General features: G+C 39.8%; 2 protein-coding genes across 4 annotated transcripts in view; one reads left to right on the top strand and one right to left on the bottom strand.

Annotated features, from left to right (window-relative positions):
- prr33 (proline rich 33) overlaps positions 1–14,268 on the top strand; it is a 34,923-nt gene extending 20,655 nt beyond the window's left edge. The window contains exon 2 of the mRNA XM_062967635.1: positions 7,565–14,268. Within this exon, the coding sequence (XP_062823705.1) occupies positions 7,574–9,124 (1,551 nt within the window). The 5' untranslated portion in view covers positions 7,565–7,573 and the 3' untranslated portion in view covers positions 9,125–14,268. The remainder of the gene's footprint in view (positions 1–7,564) is intronic.
- lsp1 (lymphocyte specific protein 1) overlaps positions 1–23,721 on the bottom strand; it is a 114,174-nt gene that overhangs the window by 2,258 nt on the left and 88,195 nt on the right. For all 3 annotated transcript variants that reach the window (XM_008108037.3, XM_062967636.1, XM_008108044.3), the window contains exons 4-10: positions 20,229–20,523; positions 18,907–19,020; positions 18,612–18,655; positions 18,224–18,305; positions 16,521–16,658; positions 16,229–16,309; positions 14,684–14,803 (exon numbers count right to left, since the gene is read on the bottom strand). In XM_008108037.3, the coding sequence (XP_008106244.1) occupies positions 14,708–14,803; positions 16,229–16,309; positions 16,521–16,658; positions 18,224–18,305; positions 18,612–18,655; positions 18,907–19,020; positions 20,229–20,523 (850 nt within the window). In that variant the 3' untranslated portion in view covers positions 14,684–14,707. The remainder of the gene's footprint in view (positions 1–14,683; positions 14,804–16,228; positions 16,310–16,520; positions 16,659–18,223; positions 18,306–18,611; positions 18,656–18,906; positions 19,021–20,228; positions 20,524–23,721) is intronic.

Here is a 23,721-nt window from a genome sequence, read left to right as displayed (position 1 = left end):
CACCAGTAACTATGCTGGCTAGGCTGGCAGTAGTTGCAGTCCAATATTTAGACAACTGGATTTTGTCCATCCCTGTTTTACAGACTATGCCTTCATCAAAGAAGTCAGGGCTACTAAACATGGCACACCTACATCCCTAATATCTCCTTAGCTCTGGCTTCTGTCTTGAGAAAGTGTACAACGTGCAGCCAAGTCTGAGAATCTCTGTGGGGAGTGTCTGCTCTTTGCTACCCATTTCTATTCTTGCTTCTCACTGCTGAACAAGCAGCACACAGGTGGAGGCTCAGAATAGCTGTTTTCTGTCCAGACAGCTGCCACCATCATCTGATCTTTGCCTGCAGTGAGGTCTCTCTGTTGGAGTCCCAAACCTATGGTTGGAGCCCAGCCTCACATCTAGTTTTTGTAGTTTTATGGTCTCCTTTTTAAAACTTTTTCCATTGCCTAAACAGTGTATGCTGGATTGGTTTTCCACAATAAAATGGTGGAGTTCTCCCCACCATCAGGAAGAGTTGCTGCTTTTAGATGCCAATCTGAGCCTAAGCCTTCAATCTGTTGCTCAAAAAAGAAATGTCTATCCTCCAGCATTCCAGATAAATATGTATTAAAAAGAAACATGTTCACACTAAATTACCAATTTGCTATCTCAAGTCTTCACATTTATTCCACTGTGAGAGGGATAAGAATTAAAGCCAACATAGGTTTTCCACTTCTTTCCTAACTGCCTTAACAGTTACCTAGACAGCTACATTTCGAGAGCTTAAAAGTAATTATAATTACACATGAACTATGTCTAATTAGTTTTTCCCTCACAAATAATGCATGACAAAATCAGGTAACCACACCAAGAGAAAGATGAAATATTAAATGGCAACAACAGCTAATAACATGATGCTTCTGAAGTGTATTCAAACTCTTACTTTTATGGATACTGGGCTGTGGTCTTACATAATACAGGGTATTAAGTGAACAATATGGTAGATAGGAGGAGTGTGTTTTGTATTATAGGTCAGTGGTTTCTTGCATTCATATGTTGAACTCCACAGACATAGGGTTTAGATCTATTACATACCCTTCCCATTTCACAGATGAAAACTGGGACAAGTGACCAAGCAACATCAATGTGTGGTCAAGGAAGCAAAACTTATTAAGGAGGAAGAACACAAGTGAGGAGAGATTGCTGCAGTCTCCTGGAAAGGGCAAGAGCCTGTTTCCATCTCTCCCTCCTGCTGAGTGTATTTTGCACTTTGACCTCAGTTTTCAGTATACAAAATAAGCTGAGAACAAAGGGGGAATGTGGAAGGAGGAGGAAAAATGGGATATTTTTACAACAACTGAAAAATGAAAGGACAGAGGATTCTGATAAATTGGGACAGTTGTAGGGTATTCTGTTTTAGTTTTCAGAAATTGAGTTAAAAGCAAACTTTTTTTTTAAAGTCATGACAGCAAGTATTTGCTACTTGGAGAGCTTGGAACTACATCTTGAGCTCAAGAGTTAAATTTTCAAGATCTGCCTAGAGCAGTTGTTCTCCCCAGATGTTTTTGGCCTACAAATCCTAGAAATCCCAGCTAGTTTACCAGCTGTTAGGATTTCTGGGAGTTGAAACTTCTGGGGACCCCAGGTTGAGAACCACTGGCCTAGAGCCACTTCTTTGTTCCCAGTTACATAAGCAAGATAGCACAGAGGGTGCATACTGTATACATTGTACAGTTGTTGCTTTGGTAACAGTTGCTGCCAATGTTTCAGCTTCTTTCCTCCTTTGAAAGGAGATGGATAGACTTGTTCAAGCCACTGCAGACAGAGAGGGACTACAGCAGGGGTCCCCAAACTAAGGCCCGGGGGCCGGATGTGGCCCTCCAAGGTCATTTACCTGGCCCCCGTCCTCAGTTATATAATATAATATTTTTATATCAGTTTTAATAATATAATATATTGTATATACATATAATATTGATAATAATCTTATGTTATACAATATAATACTAATAATAATACCATATAATAATATTAATTATATGTTATATATTACATATTATATAATAGTATAGTGGTATAGTTCAATATAGTAATATATAATGCTAATATTGTGCTATGCTAATAATATAATATATTGTATGTACATACAGCTGCTCTGAGTCCCCTTTGGGGTGAGAAGGGTGGGATATAAATGTAGTAAATAAATGCAGTAAATAAATAATTTTAGACTTAGGCTTGGCCAAAGTCTGACATGACTTGAAGGCACACAACAACAACAACAACAACAACAACAACAACAATCCTGATTAACTTGACTATCTCATTGGCCAGTAGCAGGCCCACACTTTCCATTGAAATCCTAATAGGTTTATGTTGGTTAAAATTGTTTTCATTTTTAAATATTGTATTCTTTCATCGTTGTTGTTGTTGCACTACAAATAAGACATGTGCAGTATGCATAGGAATTTGTATTTTTTTTTTCAAATGACAATTTGGCCCCTCAACAGTCTGAAGGATTGTGGACCGGCCCTCTGCTTAAAAAGTTTGGGGACCCCTGGACTACAGTTTTGCCTTAGCTGTTCAGTTGCAGGGACACAACTATCAAGTTTCCGCACATCACATTCTTCTCTCCAAGCAGAACAGCTGGTTCGGTAGTTGACTTAAGGACTACAAAATGCTTTTCCATCTCTCAGAAAGCTATTCCTTCTACAACACTGGCATTCCACTCTCTGAAGCTGATGGTATGCAGCTGATTGAAGGCTTAAAAATGTAAACTGACACACAGTGGAACAGCAATGCTTCCCAAGATGCAAAAGCAACTTGGCATCAGTTTAAGAAAAACACTTGTTAATCCCTGGTCGCCTCACACTACTCCTTCTTTCATTTAAATTTCAGCTTGCATGAGTCCCAAGCTTTCTGAGGTGTTTGAAAAGCTACTCGGCTGCAGAGCCATGATCATTTATTTATTATTTAATGGTTGCACTTAATAAGGCCACACAAAATACCAATGTTCAGACATGTGTGAAGAATTGTGAGTACAATTTGGTGCAAGAGGTTGGAGTGTAGGAGACATAGATTTTCTAATCCTGTCATGGTCTTTTGGGGGGGGGGGATACAGTTAATGCAGGAGCTCCTACTATTAACCTTGGCGCAGAACATGAAAAATGATATTAAGCCAGAATCTGAAGCTAAAATGCAAGCATTTAAGTCACAGATTTACAATTTGGCAAGACTGGGACTGGAAAATGTAAACAAGTTCTCAGAATAACCATAGTAAAAACTTTATAGACTGAAGACTGCTTAGATACAAATAAAACATCATGCCCAAGAGAGGATAGCCAAGGTTTAAAATACTAGTGCCTTCCAGGGGGCACATCTCTAGAGATACCCAAACACTCTTCAGTAATACGTAAAGGTCATAGAATTGGGAAGGACCAAAGAGATCACCCATTCCTAGAATACATCACCATGGGAGGCCTGAGGACCACATTAAACTGACTTTCCAGCTCTCTAGATCATTTTTTTAGGGTTCATTTTGGGGCCAGGAAGATTGCTGTTTTTGGCCATCCAGGAGGGCTGCAAGCCCATTTAAAAGGCTTCAGATAGAAAAATGTGTCCATAGCAGTTTCTGAAAGTGTGAATCTCCAAATGGGAGAACATTTTTAAGTGATGAAACACCCCTAAGTGATGCATTGTGGGTCTGCAGAGTAGAAGGCTACCCATTGACACCCAGATCTGTTCTAATTGCTTTTTCAATAGCAGCAGCCTCCACAGACAGTTCATAATCCAACCTCTTATTTAGGGGTGGAAATCCTGCAGCCTTCCAGATATTGTAGGACTGTAGGAGTCTTACACTGTGCAGCCAATGGGTAAGAAGGCTGGGAGTGCCAGTCCAGCATCATCTGGAGGGCTGCAAAATTTCCAGTAGAGGTACTATTTTCCTGTTTCTAGGCAAGCTGAGCAATAATTTAGAATCCAAAGCCATATCTCTATTTCACTACCTAGTCATGAGTATAAGAAGAGCAGTTAAATATGCTGCATGTTTTTAAACTTAATTTTGCTGGCAGCAGTTGGTGCACATATCTATTACTGCTCACATAGCAACACCCAACCTTTTTCCAACGAGGTAATGTCTACACCTTTAAAATGATTTATTTTGATCATTGAACTTTCCCAGGCTTAAGGATGGACAAAAAGAAAAACTGGGGTCTCATGGAAGATCACTGAAAGGTTTTCAGTGGTCCAACAAAATTTTCAAATTCCAAATTGTTTTCAGGATGACAACAAAAGGCCAAATCTTTGGAATAATGCTCCTTGATTAGCAGATGTGGACTACAATCTCATGTCATGTCTAGAAATTTCACGAGGAAACCAACCTCTGTGAACAAACTATGGTGTGTTAATCAGCCACAAATGACAATTGTTGTGGGTTTATAAATGGCATATAGAAACCATCATTTGTTGTCAAAACCAAATCAACAACTGTGGCTGAAAGCAGAAGTAAACAGAAGGGACATGAAAAAATAAACTAAAATGATGGAGGGGGGACAAGTAAAGGTTAAAGTGTCTACTCTGTGATCCATGATTCAAACATACTATGATTGACATAATCCATGGCTTATTATGATGTACAAACATGACTTAAAGATGTATAGGCCACCTTGGTGTTTGGCTTGGGAAATAATAGACAATTGGCATTGTCCCTTGAGCTGTGATTTGAAAAATAACAAAAAATGAGCCCACAAAGTAGATTCACCCATGTTACTTTAAAATCTTCTGGACTGGTTTCCTTCCATTCTGTGTCATATCCAGAAAAGACAGAGGCCAGACTCCTGCTGATATATTGTATTTGTATGAATTTTGTCTTGTTTAAATGTTTTCAGTTAATTTCGTATTTAAAAACAGACTTCTAACTTAGCACAGAGAAAGAGGACTAAAAATATGATGAAACAGTTGCCCACATCCCCATAAAAGACAATTTTATAAATCTGAAAAGGCTTAAAAACCACATGCAGACCCTAGGCTATACCTTTACCACCCTTATTCCAGTATGTTCAAAAGAGGGGTGCTCATTTCTCTCCTACAGAGTAATTGACTCTGTTCCAGTATTGCAAATGCATTTTTCCTATAGAAAACTGTTCAACAGTTACAAAGAAAAGCATACAACCCATACTCTAAGGACTGCATACATGTAGTATGTGTATATGCTGCTTTCTGAGTTCTACCCCCCTGTTACAGCAGCTCCACTGGCTGCCAGTCTGTTACCAGGCACAATTCAAAGTGCTGGTTATGACCTTTGAAGCCCTAGATGTTTCAGGTCCAGGTTATTGAGCTGACCGCAGACACTTGTCCGAACCTGCCCAGGCCCTGAGATCTTCAGGAGAGGCCTTTCTCTCGGTCCCACCTCCATCTCAACCATGGTTGGTGGGAAGGAGAGAGTAGGCCTTCTTTCTCGGTGGCTGCCCCTTGACTCTGGAACTCTCGGCCCAGTGAAGCCAGAACAGCCTCTTCCCTGCTGTCCTTCTGGCAACAGGCAAAAACCTTTCTATTCAGACATATGCAACTGAATGACATCTGCTCTGTGCAGCAAACCACCATTATGCGCTGGCTTGCTTGGCAATATTTATAGTTTTCATAATCTTTCTGGCATTTGCAGTCACATACTCCTACTTAACATTTCTGGAAAAGTCCAGTGCAGCTTTGTGCATGCAATTTACCACACAAATAGACCGCAGTGTTGTTTTCTGAAGCAAATCTCAGCCAGTGGATTGGATGTGTAAATTAGCTTTAGAAAATGTAATTCTGAAGAAGATGCTATCTCAGCCTCTTCGCTAAGACCAAAAAGTCCTCTTTCCAGAGGAATAATTAGCTTGCTCTGAAAGACAAATTGCAACCTAGGCAGAAATACTGTATGAACCACTTGTGTGAACTCAAGTGGAAACATCTGTTCTCCATATCAAAGGCTGAGGATATGAACGAAAGGAGTTGGGCTTCTCTAGCTCTCTGTCTGCTTTCCGCCTCCCCAAAGGACCTGTCATCCGCTGAGCTATGAGTTTTGGCTTGCAGACCACAGCAGCTGAAATAAGCACACAATTCACCAAGGAGAAGCACAGAAGGCCCAATAGAAGGCCGAATAGCCCTGATGAACTTTTACAAGTGATACTCAACACCATCTCTTGCTAGGAGCTAAAATTCAATTTGGACGTCAAGCTTCTTAGCTCTCATGTTGCACAGCTCACCTTTAGCTGACTCTTGGTTCATAATCTAGCAGAGCTGGGGCAGTCAGTATGCAAAGCAAAATTATGCTCATTCTTGAAATGCACCTCACAAATAAAATAAGACATAAATCATACCTGAGAGTGGCAGACCTGGATCTTTAAAGTCTGTCCCTTTTTACAGATAAAGCAGTGGAACAGAGAACAGGATTTTTTAAAAGCCAGTTCTGCCCATAGCCTTTCCCCCTTTATTTCACAAAATAGATTTGACAGTTAGCCTCACTTCTAGTCAAAGCTGACCCATAGCATTTTGCTGCCTGAGGCAAAAAAATCCAGCACATGCACACGTGGGCATTTCATGTGCAATTTTTTTTATTATTTCAATGCAACTGGCAGGCTATCTGAAGATAGGAAACCAGCCTAAGGGATACAAAATAGACCGTGTCTTCTCAAGCACTTTCATGTCACCTCCCTATTCCTTTGGCACTGTGCTTTGCCTAATAGTAGGACTAGCCATTTTTGCTATCAGAAAGATGTGCCTTCCACCCAAATGTCCATAGACTGAGCAAAAAAAATTGAGAAGTGAAGGCATTTCTATCTCTGTGTGTGCAGACTTCCTTGGGAGTTCGAACCCTTTGTAGTAGGACTCAGCAATTTCTGTGGGTATGGGGTCTACATTTCCCCTACTTCTACTTTTGAAAAAGGTTTTTTTTTAGTTGACTATTAATTCACAATGTTAAGAAGTAGTGTCAATCCTGGTGCTTGTGTGAACCAATGTTGGAAACATTGTGCCTGAAGCACTATCAGTTAGTATGGAGGGTCTTGGTTACATGATTTTAAAAGGATACAAATAAATAAACCATCATCATTATTATTAACAACAACAACTGTGATGTTGTGATGTTATGTTATGAGAAAAATAATTATGTAATTCAGACCAAAACTGCTCCAACACAGGCTTTGTACTGAATTACCCTACTCTCTCCAATTTCCTTGGTATTTTTAAACAATTTTTAGCCTGAAATATTTGTACTAAGACAATTATTTCGTATGTTATTTATGTATTTATTATTTATACCCTGCTTTTTCTCTCTATGACAAAGACTCAAGGCGGCTTACAATAAAACGAATGGAATACAATTTTAAACCCAAAAATATACAAACATTAAAATAGAATTAAATAGCAATGATATTAAAAACAGGTAAAATCCTTAAAACTCTTTAAAATGTATTCAGAGGTACACTGTAATATGTTTTGGACCTCCCTGTGGAAAACCCAGGGTTCAATTCTACATTTGTATGGGCCTACATCACAACTGTCAGAGCTATTACAACAAAAAACAGAAATAAAATGTCTTTTGTTTTCTTGTTTTAGGGGGACAAAATGCTGATAACCGTAACACCACCCCATGAGCCAGCGTCTCTCCACCCCCATGCTCCACCCCCTCCTATTTTACCAAAGCCTGGAATAGACAATCTTAAACTACAGAGACTCTTGAAAAAAGCAGCAAAGAAGAAAGCAGCACTATCAGCACAACAAGCCACATCATTCCGGTCTACTTTGTCCCCTGTCAGTGAAGCCAGCCCAGACCTGGAACACAATGAACGCTCTTCTCCACTGAAGCCTACTGAAGCTCATACACACCTCACTATCAATCTTCCACCCCGCTTTTCCATCAAGCCTATTGTCCAGCATGGTTCATCTCCCTTTCCTAAGGGAAAGCCCTTTACGTTCACAGTCACAGAGCAGAGGAGCCTTTCTGAGCATCTCAAATTCACAGTCTCACCTGCAGTCTCACCACTTCAGAGACGACGCACTCCTGAGCCATCATGGCAGCCCACAGGACATCTACCAGACACACACATTCAGGCTCCCCCTTCAACCACTGCACACTCGATTTATGTTGTCCCTGGACATCCTGTTTCCCCAACACCTGTAGTAGAGACCCCAGTGCCAGTTACGCATGTTGCTGAAACCTATGCCCATATTCATAGACTCCAAGTACCAAGAGATAAAACCTCACTGTTAGGTCAGTCAGTGAACATTCCTGATAGCGAAGATAAGCCCTTGAAGGCAAATAACTCACATCCACCACCAGATAACAGGGAAGTCACACATTTCATAAGCCTGCCCGCTACTCCTAAATTAGATGTTATCTCGGCCCCTGAGTCTCCTGTCAGAACAGTGAAAACGGAAATATTGCATGTTCCAAGGCAGCATACAGGGGTTACATCCCCAGTTCTCCATCACAACAGGCCTGTGACACCAGAAAGCAGAAGCCATCAGCCATATAGTGAAGCCCAGAGATGGCCAAATACCACTATTCCTCAGAAGCATATCACAACAGAGGCAGTAATACCTCCTCCTCCCGTTTTCAGCAGTCATGTGACTTTGCCAGAAGAAAAACTTCCACATACTGCTCCTTCAAGTACCACAAACACCTTGCCAAAGCCAAAACCAAAACCAGCACTGCCCCCCAGAAACAAATTTAGTGGTTGGTCTCATCTCAAGAAGCACTTGATCGTGGAATCTGAAGAACCTCAGTTTCCCATTTCAGAATCCGAGACAGCTAGGCCTGAACAGGGAGGAAAAAAGACAAAAGTGGAACAATCTCAAGATGACAGCGATCCAGACAAGGGAATAACCAAGTCAAGAGCAGTCAAGATGTGGGATGCCATCTTGTACCAAATGACAATCAGCAAGGCAAAAAAAGAGCAAGCAGAGGAAAAAGAAACGAGGAAAGAAGGAATGTTTTCATTCCGGCGACGTTTACCCCTTTTTCTCCACCGTCCACGCTTTGATGCACGGAAGCTAAAGGAGCTGGCATCCAAACCCATGACAAAAATCACAACTCTATTTGAGGTACGCCGAATCCAACACAAACCACCTGAAGAAACCCAGATGAGTTTTAATAGGGCTTCATCTGCATGGTAGATGAAGGGAAGCAATGAGTGAAATCTTCTTTAGGTGGATGTGCACTGAGCTTGGAAGGATTTGAAATAAAAGCAAAATTTTCTGAAAAGAAATCACTTGAATGGCAAAATAATAATAAATAGAATCCTCTATAGGATTCCTGTCTGTCCACCAAAAATGTACCTACATATAATGACCTTTAGGTTAGGACATGAGAGGAAAACTATTCAACTATTGTTTTATTTTGTGAGAAAATTTATTTAGGAAAGATGAAGTGGCTTGGAGAAAGCCAGTAGCTTAACCTCTCTGACAGGCTGTATTATGCAGTTGAATCAAATGTGTACACCGTATTTCTTAAGGGATGGTGCCTTAAGCAAAGTATGGATACTACAGAAAATCCTACTATAGGTCTGTATTAATAGAGCATACTTTTTCATTCTACAATAGCTGTAAAACTTACGACATTTTCTCCATATCCTACATGTAGAGTGGTCTTGGATATTCATTTTGCTTATGAATAGGTGATATCACTTATCAAGTCACAACCTACCAAAAGTGGTGAAAATTGTAGCCCTCTTGAACTTAGTGGACTGCAACTCCCATGACTATATGGAGGTACAGACCAACAATTTGGGGGATGGGTCACACACTGCTCATGGATGTACACATGCTTAATTTTCTCTTACCTTTCCATGGTCTTTGATCAAAGCCTTACACATGTTTCTACAATGCTTGACCAGTTGGTGACAAAAATGAGCATGAATATTATGGGCAGTGACAGGTTTCCAAAATAATATACAAGCATTTGAAAAGCAACACATACTAAATTCAGTCTCAGACAGAATACAGATTGGAAGAAGTTCACCTAGGCTAGCAAATTTTGGAAACTAAGGTAAGATAGCTCAATAATTTTGACATATCATGTATTTAGGACTGCTGCCTAGATACATGCCTAGGACTGTGTGCAATTTACAAGGCATACAGCTCGCATATTTAAAGCTACAGCAGTAAAAAAAATATAGTAAGTTGAAAGACCTGCAAATGTGAGATGGGGTGCTGGTCCAATTGAGAAAATTGGAAAATGTTGCCTGTAATTAGACCACCAAAAGAACCCTGCTCAGTCCATTTGTAGAGTTAGCAATATATATAATCTAGAGCAGACTCTCAAAACTTAATGAACAGGCTGGGAATAGTGGGTTTCATATCAGTGGGGCACTAAATATACTCCAGGTTTTAGTCTGAATTTTAAAGGAGCTATCCAAGAAGGTAAACTATCTTCCACATAATTTTAGCATCTTGAAGACTCAAGCACATGATATATTGAGCACCCTACAGACATGGAAGCCACCAGCTGCTACTGTAGCCAGACAATTTAGGACTTGTTCTCATGCAGACCTTGCACCCTGAATTGTGCTCAACTAAGACAAACATGACAAATGTCCACAAATCTTCCCTGAGAACTACCTCAGCAAGAAGCTTGGTAGTAACAGTCCGCAGAAGCTGCATGTTCTGGGTAGTTGATTGTAAAAGGACACTGCAGTAATGAGTTTGTAATGGCAAAGGAAAATGTCCTAGTGTCCTCAAGCTGTCTGAGGCAAGGGACTGTTGAGTATGCCGGGCATCTGCACAATATTTAACCCCATTGGCGATAGCTATTTATTTCTTTCCTTACACTTTGCCAAGCAGCAGTACTGGTCAATGGACAATCATTTTGAGTGGCACTGATATGTAGAAAATGGTCATGATAGAAAAATGTCTTGGTTCCTAGTATTCCTGAATTTACTTGCAATACAATTCTACTGGCCATCCAGAACAGGCTCCATTGAGGAGCACACAGGAAGGCTGTAGCATTGTACGTCTTGCTCTGGCAGATCTTCCTGGATGGCTGACACCCTTCAGGACTGTTTTCGGTTTTGTAGTTTTTTCCACTTTGAGGAGAGGGGAGACATGTCTCCAAGATGTTAAAAAAAGACTAGTGTGAATCCAAAATTGTTCTGACAAACGCAAGACCTTCAGCCATTTGCAGTCATTGTAAATATTGCAAAACATTAATATAGACTGAAACAACACTCAGCAGACAAGCAGGTAGCAATCTTCCGAAATGCAGATATAGCAGACCTAGGCAAGACTCAAAAATGAATGTTTGGTCACTTTCAAAAGCAAACTATCCTCAGCCACATATATTGCATATGAATGCAAAGAGGGCTAATTTGTACCATGAAGAGAGCACTCCGTTACCTGCAGTCATGGCTGCTGCCTCTATATCACCAGATTTCTGCCTGCCATTTCTCATAATAGCTGGAAGTTGCTTGCACTGAGAGTAGAGTAAGCTGGTTATATGTGTGAGATATTATATCCAGTTGTTGGTTTGAATTTGGCTTGTTTAACTTAATCATTGCAGCAGCGAGTTAGATGACACATTTTGGCGCACCAGAGTGCACATTGATAATGTTGCTGTTTGAATAATGGATCAAGTTCTCTATGTGGTTCCCTACATTATTCAATCCCTAGTCTCATGTTTATCTTAGCTGCTTTTGTAGTAGCTTGGAGCTCACCAGCAGCTTTACAACATTTCAGTTACAGTGCATCATACATACAGCAGTTTGTTAGTGCCAACTTTTGCTTTTCTATATCAGAGTTTTATCTCTAAAAACTGTACATTTGCATAATGAACAACGCTGCTCACAATCTCTTAAAGACTAATTGTACTGTGTAATAGTTCTACTCAGCTAATCAAACATCATTCTTACAGTAGGTTCCAAGCTTACTACAGTACTATTATCAATGCAGAAAGATAGAGTAGTTCTGAAAAGACCATTCTTCCAAGCTTGAGTTTAGCCATTCAAGCTTTTCAGGCAAAGCCCAAAATTCAATGGGCAGAAGTTATCCCTACTACAGTATAAGCCTAAAGGATTAAGGGTTACTGTTATTCGCACAGCTTCTCAATTGTTGCTGAGTGATGCCCGACAGGCTACTGTTGTTTAGCTGGGATAAAAGCATTGCACATGGAGATGCAGAATAGCTCCTTCTACAGTGTCCAAGGAAGTACTTATGATGTAATCCAAGTCACAAAATATCACAGAATAAATTTGCAAGAGAGCTGCTATCAATTCTCCTGTGTTCCAGAGGAAGTCTGAATAGGGTGATTGCCTGAAAGATGGTTAGGTGTGAGTTTCAGTTCCATTCTGTGTCTGCACTGGCACTTTCAAAAGTGTAAAATGAGTAGTGGTTTCTAATATCTTATAACTTTCTTTAGGCCAGTCCTACAGGCCTCCCAGGAGTGCTAGGTGTTGTCCCCTCATGTTGTGCTTTTCAGGTCGCACTGGAAAAGGGCCATGCCTCAGTTACTCCCAACCACTGAATTCCAAAATACCATCACAGACTGCAGTCAAAAGCAAAACATCGGAGTGAATGTTGTTCTCAGGATCTTCTCCTTGTGCCATTTTGGTGATGCAACAGGAATGATCTAGTCTCAAGAATGTTTTTCCATGTGAAGTGAAAAACAATCTCGATCAGTGGTTCTCAACCTGTGGGTCCCCAGGTGTTTTGGCCTACAACCCCCAGAAATCTCAGCCAGTTTATCAGCTGTTAGGATTTCTGAGAGTTGAAGGCCAAAACATTAGGGGCCCACAGGTTTGGAATCACTGATCTAGGGAGACTGGCAGGTTTTAGCAGGAAAATAGAAGAAGGAATTTTATATTAAAAAGATTGCAAGATATAAACTACACATGACTAAGTACTGTGGATGGCTGGAATCTAAGACAGTTCTTCTGAGAAGCTGCAGTTCTTTTCCTAATCCCAGGAAAAGATTTAGTAGCCTATTTCTGTGAGAAACAACCCTACTAATAGGATTGCAGTGTATTTTGCACTGTTTGCAAGGTTGCTCCTGAGGCAAAAAAAGGGGATTATTTTTAAAAATCACATTATCAATAGGGTAAGGACACTTACTGTTCTTTCTTAGAAATGGCTAATAACTTAATTCCCTTGCTTCCAACCCATTTGTTTTTCTGGCTAGGCCTTATTGTAAAAGAAAAGTAAAGGAGTTGTACATTTTGTTCATGCATCTAATGATGTAGATGAAGACTACAAAAGCTTATGCTGTGATTTCTTTCCCTCAGTCTCAAAGGTGCTAGATGATCTCAGCTATGTCTTTGAAATATACAGTAGCTGTTTTCACCCTCATGAAATGAAATGCTTAATGATTTGAATCGCTTAAAAGTGTACTTTGAAAAGTGAAACAAAGCTTAATAGTGTTCAAGTGCAGTTATGGCTTAGACAGAAGGAAAAGACAGAAACAGGTTTAAGAAGTTGGGACATTTCACATAGAGAAAACAGCCTCCCCTAGGTTTGTGCCCTGGTCATGCATAAAACAGACCAGCTGCCTACAAATGCTCCAAATGGACCACACATCAGACATGTAGCACTACCTATTCTGGTTTTAGAATTGCAGAAATTATGTGCTCTCTTCTTTGCATTCTCAACAACATCTTAAGGCTGGGGAGCTCAAGAGCATATGGAAAGACTACCATTCCCAATTCACAGTAGCAAAAGCTAAAAATGAATGAGTAACGATACAAATTTAATAGCATCACATGCTTCATTAAATAATTGGGAAGAAAGCCAATCTTCTGCAAGTAAATATAGTCTGAACCATCTCAGCTATCAGCTCTTTTTCTTTTAAAAGGTGTATGGACAAGTAACAGTTCAGCTTTAGAGTCAGTCTTCATGGATGTTCTTTATCCAACAATAGCTTGAATGAAATGGAATTCTAAATTAAAGAAGATTATGCAAGTTGTACTGGAACTTCAGATGTCTGGATGAGAAATACAATACTTTGAGGCAAGAAGATGGAACTGCAAAGAGAATGGATGCTAAGTAATAAGCAGACATGTTTGGAAACTGAAAGAGGTGAGATAGGACGTAGTAAGAAAGGGAAATGTGATTTGGTAGGATGTGCCTGTGTGGAGTTTTTCTGTAGCTGATAGTTAAGACACTAGAATTTCATAGTAAACTCTTAACCTAGATTTCCTTCCACAGCAATGCATAGCCTGTGAACCCAAGCTGCAGTTCCTGTGAAATCTAGCTGCCAGAATCAGAAATAGGGTTTATTTTTAAATTCATGTTATACATATATACAGTTTGAATAAACTTCTATGAAAAAATGAGCATTCTCTTTCATAAATCAGTATGTGAGAGATTGAGGCCACACATTTCTGTAAGGCTTTATGTTGTTGTAAAGAATTCTTTTCCCCCACACAATACAGAGATTATGTTCTTGCTGCTGAAGACACTGGGATCTTAGGAATGGTACGCAAACAGCAAGCTCAAACCTCAAGTAATGGGGACTAGTATCGTTCATGACTAAGAATAGTAAAGCATGTGTTTGGTGCATGTCCTAATAAAGTATTAATTCAACAGATTTCCCATGGACACAACAAACGGCTGAATTTCTCTTTCCACCTATGGAAATAATAAGCAAATTTACAAGTTTGGGATAATACAAAATTCCTAGGAGTAGGACTTTGAGCATTTAGAAAAGCCACTTAATAATGAATGTATTTCATTATTCACCATACTTGCCTATTTGTTTCCAGCCTAGGCAGGCTATTTTTCTGCTGATGTCTCATCTTCGATCAACACCTTTTTGTATTTGCCATGTCCAATTGCCACATACCTATACTTCTTGCCAGGAAGCTTAACCTAAAGTTGAGCAAAGAAAAGTAAGTAGTTTTAGGGCTGAGATTCAAGTACAGTAAGCTCTCAACATATGTGGGTTTGACATTTGAGTATTTGATTATTATGATCTCTCTAGGAATCAGGTCTATCAGTAAAGTCTGTGGCCCACTTCCAATAGAAACTGACCACAGAGTTGTGTTGGAGGCTCTAGGGATTTCTAGAGATAATCATAAAAAATAGCAAGCTACTTCCCTGGGAGCCCTGCACCCCTAACCCTAGCAATTGTGGAATCCTTTCTTATTACTATATATACTCATGTAGCGGTCAACCTTGTGTATAAGGGTAGAGTTTGAGGCCAAAATTACAGATTTTGATATTATCCATGGATAAGGCTGGGAAACACCAACACTGTTTCAGGTGGCCAGCTGTCCCTGATTGCCACTGCTGAAATTGTCCCATCCACACATTCAAAAAGGCCTTTCACCACTCTACTCACAGATTGAATGGTTCCTTTTAAAATAAAATGTAGGATATAGTACTATTTGGGATGGGCATGCCATCCTCTGAACAGTGCCAAAAGATTAAAGTGAAGTTTGTACTGGGAACACCTAAATATACATTGACATCCTCTCACCTTTTGGGGCTCCTTTGTGAGGAAGTACCCAAGAGCTGTCCTACAACCATTTTCCCACTCAGGCATTTAAAAAGAGCACAAGCAGTGCTGTGACAGGACATAAGAAGGGTCAGTGCTTCCTTTAGGTTCTCCCAGGATGGACTAAACTCTTGCCTTTTGCCGTTCTACTCAGAGAAGAGGGTGGTTCTTTTTTATATATAAGAATTAAGGTACAGTATTTACATTGACCCATGGATCAACTTAGGTTTTTAGGTTGATTTGTTGACTAAAATTTCTAAACTTATAACATATATACACAGTATATTCACACTCTTCAAGTGCTTTCTCTTGTGCTGGCTGTCAAAACAGCTTTGGTCGCTCCTCTTCTTCCATGAAACCCCCTGTACCCACTACAAAGGAAGAGGGAATGAGAAAACCATTGAACTGTTGTCATATGACTACATCTGAGTTGTATTGCTTTGGAACAAAGCTGAACACATTTAGCCAGTGCTTTAAGAGCCAGCTAAGTCTTCACAGCTATTGAAAGTTCAAGTGAATGGAATTCACTTTTCTTTTACTTTCCCATATGGAGAGTGAGAGAGCAATAAAGCTATGAGTACTCATCCAGCACTTTGGTATCAGCCTTGAATCTTGAAGTCCTAGCTCAGTGTGATTCAAACCACTTCCTTTTAGGGAAAGTAAATAAGTGAAACCAGGTTCCTCAATCATGGCATAATCAGGCATTTCAACAACATGGTCCAAGCCATGGATAGCATTGAATAATGCTATCCAATCTATTTCTGACCTGAGTTTCCTCTAAAGCAAACAACTCTTACCTTTGCACTTCCATCTGCATTTGGGCTTTCTTTCTGCTCCCAAATGCTTCTCTTACTCACAATGTCTCCAGCCACAATGTCCTAGGAAGAATATGGACACAGCGATTGGATTTTTAACCAACCATACTTGCAAGACACAAACTGTACCCAGCAAATCCAAGAAGAGTCCAGTTTCTCATATTCTGATCCCACATCACTAAGGGCACATAATAGCATTCATGCTTCACAATAAGTAATGGTTTTTCAAGACGTACGGTGCTTTCTTCAACAGAAAACACACTAGATGTCTTACCTTACAGGGTGTTGTCTTCACAGGAGACTGAACCACTTCACCAGTCTCCCAAAGATTTTTTGTGCTGGTCACAGCAGCACTGTTGGCAGGAAGGTCAATGGAAAGCTGGCGCACTGGTTTGGGTGTCTTGCTGGAAGTCTGCAAAATTAGAAGAGCGAAGAAGCACCTTGTGCCGTATCAACTCATCCCTTAAAATGAAGGCTCTATTTTCATGGACTTAATGGCTCCACCCAACTGACTCCCATCTCCAGATTTACCTACATTGTGATGATACACCTTCTCTATCTTAATGTAAAAGGAATTATAGACTATGACAACCTTTTGCCAATGCATACCCTGCCAGTGGCATTGCAGTGTAGCTCCTGAATGCAGCAGTCCAAGCTCAACCTTTGTTTTAAAGTAGACACATACAGTAATAGCAATACAACTGAAAAAGTTTCATGACATTAGGGAAGAGAAAACATAATTCCATTGTAGCTGTAACATATTGGCCAGTTCCAAGTGCTTAGATGTTTGAATGCTGAGCATGGGTCAACAAGGCGGATAGAGAGACACTTGCATCAGATGCTTCACACCCTACAGTGAGCTGATGGTCCACACCCAGCACAAAAATAGGACTTCAGTTCTGGACTATGACATATGCATAGGCTGAATCCTTCATCTTGGAGAGAAGTAATACTCATAGAATCAGTACTACCATTTTGTCCAGTTGAGCTTGTCAATGAGCTTGTCCAATGGTTGAGAAGCCTAGCTTTGATTAGTAGTTACTACATTTAGTGTGGCGGAAACATACATAAGTCCCATCTACTCCTTATGCTGATGGAGAAAGTTCGGTAGTAATTCTCTAACTCCATTTTGATGGATGCCATTCTACCCCAATATGGTGAAGTGGGAGTCAATGGCCCTTTTGAGGTTCCTGTTGCTCCCACACAGCAAAAGTAGGTGCTACTGCCTCAACTGCCAAAAGATCCACAGTACCTAAATTGGCAGTGTCTGTGCAAAATGAGGTGAGGATTATTTCTCACTGCATTCCAGTAGGGAAGAAGGAACTCTGTCCTGCAGCCTGGGAGGCATCTATGGCACTAATGGGTTTTCTAGCATCCTCCTACACCAGTGGTTCTCAACCTGTGGGTCCCCAGATGTTTTGGCCTTCAACTCCCAGAAACCCTAACAGCTGGTAAACTGGCTGGGATTTCTGGGACTTGTAGGCCAAAACACCTGGTGACCCACAGGTTGAGAACCATTATCCTACACTATAGAGAGCTGCCATAGTTGTCACCACATGTCAGTGGGGAAAAATTAGCTGCCATCAATTCTCTGCAATTACATGTATCTTGTTGAAGATGCAGGCCCATTTGAGTTTCTGAGTCTCCAATATGCCACTTCAACATCAGAAGGTTGCTCAGCCTTCATCCTAAGGATCCTGCACAAACCCACAGGAAACCTTGATCACATGGAGAACTGTAACCCTGTTCATCTGCTTGCCTTTACAGACTTACTACAAACCTTGTCTACCAATACAGAGAGACAGACAATTGAGTGAGAGTAGCCAAAACATATCTCCCCACTTTGTCCTTGTCTCACTTTTTATTCTTTAATTCCCGAGTAAGAGATATGAAATGTAGAAAAGCATTGAAGAAAGGAATTTATCTTAAGCATGGTTTTAGAAAGCCATCTTAAAAGAATTAAGGAACTTCCCTCACCTCAATGGCATGTGTGTACTGTTCAAGTTTGTCATCAATTTTTGCAACAGGGAGAGGTGGTTGTGTCTTCTTCACGCTGTTACTGGAAGGATAAAAAATACTTGTGGAAGGGGAGTCTACCAAACACCTAGATATTTCAAAGACTACCACATCGTTATTATTTTTACAAGTGTTTGAACACTTTGCCAATAATATCAGTGTCACCTCCCATAGCTTGCAAAATATTTTTTTGGGGAAAAATAATCTACACAAATTATATAGATCTGATTACATGTGTTATTTATGAGATTTGTTGATCATTTGTTAAGCATAATAGATAACTAATAAAGCTTAACTAACAAAAAGCCAACGTTGACAGATTAGTATCCATCCCTTAAACAGAAGTTACCTTTTCTGTATGGAGCGGTTCAGACATTCAGTTCTGTCAGTAATCTAAAGGAAAGACACAATGCATTTAGCAGTTTGTACGTTGTCTAAACTGCACAAGAGTATGCTGTAATGACATTTGTGGAGGGGAGAGAAGAGGAGGAGAACAATGTCTGTTCTTTCTCGATCACATCTCTACAATCATGTATCTTTCTGTGTCATCCATCCCTTGTGCCTAAAGGTACATAACACTTATATTTCATAAATGCATTGTTTCCCAAGTTTCCCAATATCCACTTATGCAGAAAAGTGCATACCTTTAAAGTAGGACTTAGCGGGAGCTCACCCTCTTCTTCATTGCTAGATGTGCTTGGAGCTCTTTGTCGCTTTTCTGGTGCCTCTTCCTCCTCTTTCCATCTTCTTTTCTTTTCCTAAAGTAGAAAATGGGTGCAAATTCACTGAGAGAGATCAAACATTCAAGAGACTGTAGCAGCTGACATAAAATCAACTATTATCAACCAATAGTGATAATCTGACATTATCACTATCAGTTAACACAGCAGTGAAAGCTGAGTTATGCTGAACAACAAAGTACTGCATGCAACAGGGCTGAGCATAGAGGTTCTAGCAGGTGCAGATTTAGTGAGGATACAGGCCGAGTATATTTTATCCAAAATGCCTGGGGCTAGAATTGTGTTTTGGATTTTTGAAGGAATTCTTGAATATTTATATATACATAATGAGATATCTTGGAGATGAGACACAAATATAAACATGACATTCATTTGTTTCATATACACCTTATGCATGTAGCCTAAAGGTAATTTTATGCAAAACATTTAAATAATTTTGTGAATTAAACAAAGTTTGTGGAAGTGGAACCAACAGCAAGTATAGGCATCACTATTTCAGCCAGCCATGTGGATGATTTTGAGTATTTTGGAATTCTGGACAAGGGAAAATCAATCTGTATTACCATGCAAACCAAATTAATATCTCAACCACCCCTAGCTTCATTGCCACTGCAAAGGCTCAGAAGTAGTAGTGAAAGACCAACTGCCTCAAGGACAGAATCAGGGCTCCCCTACACAGGACAAATATGTTGGAGGTTGCCATGTTTGTTGATGGATATTCTTGGGGGGGGGGGGGAGAGAGATTTAAATATCCTAACAATACTTCTATTGTCCCAGACTTTCTGCTGGGTGGAAAGAGGTGACCTCAAAAATGGTTGCTTAACCCAGTAAATACTGTGACTGCCTGCACACTTACTCCCATGCAGATCCCAGTGAATTCGGCATATTTGAAAAAGATCTTTAGATGGGGATGCAGTCAACACCAGTGTTATATGTATCTACCAACATTTCCACAACTGTTTTTCCCCTCCTATGATTTTTCCATGTGCTCCTGTTGATTTCTTTTTAATGTAGTCTGTTGGTTCTTGGATATAATACAAGGAAATGCATTATCAGTCGAACTTCACACATTTGCTTGTATCTCTTTGTTCATCTTGAACGGCAGTGAAACTTACACTAGGAAAAGTTACTAAAATATCTGAACTGTTTTCCTTTTGCAGTTTCCATTTTGCAAAAGACAAACAAAAGGAGTGGCGGGGAGAAATAAACGGAGTTTTCATTCTGACCTCCTGCTTTTCTTCCTCTTCCTCATGTTTAATTTCTTCTTGGACTTCTGGGAATACTTCGGCCATGTCTTGGTTCTCTTCTCCAACACAAGCTGTTTCAATAAGCTTCTGCTGCCCCTCCAGCTCTGCTTCAGGCTGCTCTTGGGACACTGAAGTTGAAACAAACTTGAGGAAGCTGGAAGGCCCAGGTGTAAACCGGATGAAGGTGGGGGAGTCCTGACCTAGCTGCACCTGCTCTAGTTTGGCTTCTGCTTCCATCAGATTGCCATCTTCTTCACAGGAATGCTTTGGTGACCTAGGATTCAGAATTGGCAAAAGAAAGACAAAATGAAAAAAGGAACAAAAATCATTTGGTAAATTTAAGCTTTAAGAAAAAATACAAACTTTTGATGCTTTTGAGATGAGAGACTTTTAATACTAATTTAGAAGATAATAAAATCTGCTAACTGTAAACATTAATTTGTCTTCTAACTTTAAAGTGATGGCTAATTCAATTTGATTTCTGTAAGTATATTAATAATTATCCATATAAAGCCATCAGATGCCAAGTCACATTTTTAGTTTTCCTAGAACTCTTCAGAAGATTTAAAGTGTACTGGATAGAACTTTATGGACTACTCAGTATAGCATTTCTATAGAGTGCAGTTCCCATGGAAACAATGAAATTTAGGCCATCTTAATAATCAAAGCAAAACAGCCATTTGTTCTCATCACTAAAATGTGCAAAAACAAAAACCAGGTTCTTTCATCCAAGATTTTCAACTATTTCTCCCTTGATGCAATTGCCTCCTTCTGCCTCATGGTGGGGCTGATTTTATAAAGTTTTAATTTACCAGACCTCAAATATACGTGTGAATCACAGACACCAGAGAAGAGAGATTCTCCCACTAGAACAAAAAGGTAGATGAACTGAGGCACAAAGTCTGAGCATAGAGAAGAGAATGGTAAGAAATTATGTGCTGCAAATTACACAGTAGGAAATATTTTGCTTCCAAGTACATCTCCAGTCCCACATGCTCATTCCTGCATTTCTGAAGTTTAACTTAAAGCCTTCTCAAGTCATTCAGATTGGAGACGGTAGGTTTTGGATCATGGCTGTTTATTGGCCAAGGCTGCAGATCACATTCACATCTCTGTGCTATTGCACAGACCCAAAGCTTTCCTTGAACCAGTTTCTGTGTACTATAGCAAGATTATATTGAATGACAGGGATACTATATTTTTACAATAGCAGTGAATAGCTATAGGATAACTATTAAAGAGATTAAAATCAAAGATGGTGTTCAATTTAATATCTTCATTGCTTCAGGTGGTATGATCAGATTTAAAGACGCACTTATCATATCTTGAAGTAATACAAGTTTGTCAATATTGTTCCAATCAAACCTTCTCAAGGAAAAATAATTCGTAGTTTGTCCCTCAGTCACACAGCTTGTCTGTATTATGACTTTAGTACCTCAGTGCCAAGCTGAAGTTGATTTAACCTGAAGTTGACCCATGATGCTCATACCAAAAACATCTGGGAATGTGTGAAGGCACCACAAGAAATTGTGTTTATACAATTCCTTTGCACTGCTGAGAAAAGGAGCAGATGTTCCTACCACAGCAGAACATGATACAAACATGCATGATGGAGATACACTTTCAAAATTAACCTAATAAATGCTAGCAGTCTCCTGGACAAGATGGTATGTTTTCTCTCTTTCCTTCATTCCATCTGAAATGAAATATAAATACACCCAAGAGTTCAGTATCACTAGCCCACACTAATACCAGGAAGCCATTTATGCCTAGTCTGTGGCTCTCCAAAAGTTAATGAATTATTTTTCCCATTAGCTAGAATAGTATGGGATGATGGAAACTGGGAATCCATCATCATGTCAAGGGCCACTAGCTTGGCATCAGCTATGAATTACTTCCTTGTATTAATATCTATTGAGTTGCATAGTGGTCTCCAACTTGCATCTGTATTTTATATTTTTCCCAGTCATAATGAAAGGCAAACCCTCTTGCCCAAAATCCTTGCTGTTGGGCATCTTCAAATCTTTTCTGACTTATGGAACCCCTAAAGCGAGCCTATCATGTTTTTTTCTGAGACCAAGCATGTAAGACTTGCCTAAGTCATCCAAAGGGTTTTCATAACCAAGTGGGAGAAACTTGGAGGACTCCCATTCATAAGGTCACCATAGGTCAAACTCAACCTGATGGGAGTTAACAATAAAAATCTCCATCTTGCATGCTTGTGTCTGCATTGGGCAAACAGGGAAACTGTTGTATTGAGCTAGAGATGGTGTCTTCAACACTATTACATTTACCCAAAGGAAGGATGACAATGCAACTATATATATAACCCACATTGGATATGGGATAGCTTGTTATTCCTGTCTAATCAGACTGCAGAATCCTACTCTTAAGGGTAATTATTATTATTAAAGTATATTTTTCAAAATGGGACTCTGTGCCATTATATGCAATAAGTTTTCTTTTTCATACGCAGTTATCCCTGTGAGCAGGAAAGTGTATCCAAAGCTTGCTTATTTAGCCATTTAATATATCCTTCCTTTTAGCTACTTTATAGCCTTCTTGGCTCCCAAAATGGATCCAAGGCCTGCCACCTATGTTCTTATATTTTCTATCATTGGGAAGTAGTTACTCTCAAAGTGTCTCTAAAGTCAGGTTGCAGCCTCACAACTGGCATTCAGAGTTATCCATGCCTTGCTCATACCCTCCAATATTACACAAATAAAACTGGGACACATGTGCCCATACAATGTCAGAGCATGGTAGAAATGGTGAAAGTTGTTAATCAGGAAGAACATACTGGTTAAGAGAGGTTGCTGTAGATTGCTTTTACCTGACCATACCTCAAAGAGAGTGGGGCAAGATTTTGTCAATTACTTTCCTCTTCCCCCTACTAAATGAATGGAGTGCAAATGATTTTCACACTTTGAGTTTGCAGCAACAGAAAAAGCTGAAAACAACAAGGGAAAGCATGAGAAGAGAAAAACTGGGGCATTTTAGAAGCAGCTGAAAAAGCAGGAAGAGAGAAGATTAATCTGGACTATTCCTTGCCCAATAATGATGGTTGATGCATATGCTTCTATTACACGCAGAACTGCAACACCGTAATAATGCCTTTTGCAGCATGTATCTTACAACAGTCAGTTTGCACAGTGAATATGGCAGACTGGTGGACAGGGCTATAACTAGAGAAGACATAATTTGTCGGACACAGATAAATGAAACTATGAATATCAGTTCTGGTGTCATACTGTACAGCTATTCATGCTGGTTCAAGATTAGCCTCTACCAAAACTATACCCACTATAATCTGCTCTTTATTTGGGTGTCTCACATCTTGCATTGACATCTATTATTCCAGATAGATGTTCAATGCCCTTATCGACTTTAAAGGCAACAATCCAGGAGATTTGGATTTTGTTGTTGTTGTTGTTGTTGTTGTTGTATCCCGCCTCCATCTCCCTGAAGAGAC

Source organism: Anolis carolinensis, chromosome 1 (assembly GCF_035594765.1).
Source record: "Anolis carolinensis isolate JA03-04 chromosome 1, rAnoCar3.1.pri, whole genome shotgun sequence".
NCBI classification, from domain to species: domain Eukaryota; kingdom Metazoa; phylum Chordata; class Lepidosauria; order Squamata; family Dactyloidae; genus Anolis; species Anolis carolinensis.
This window is presented reverse-complemented; position numbering and strand designations above follow the sequence as displayed.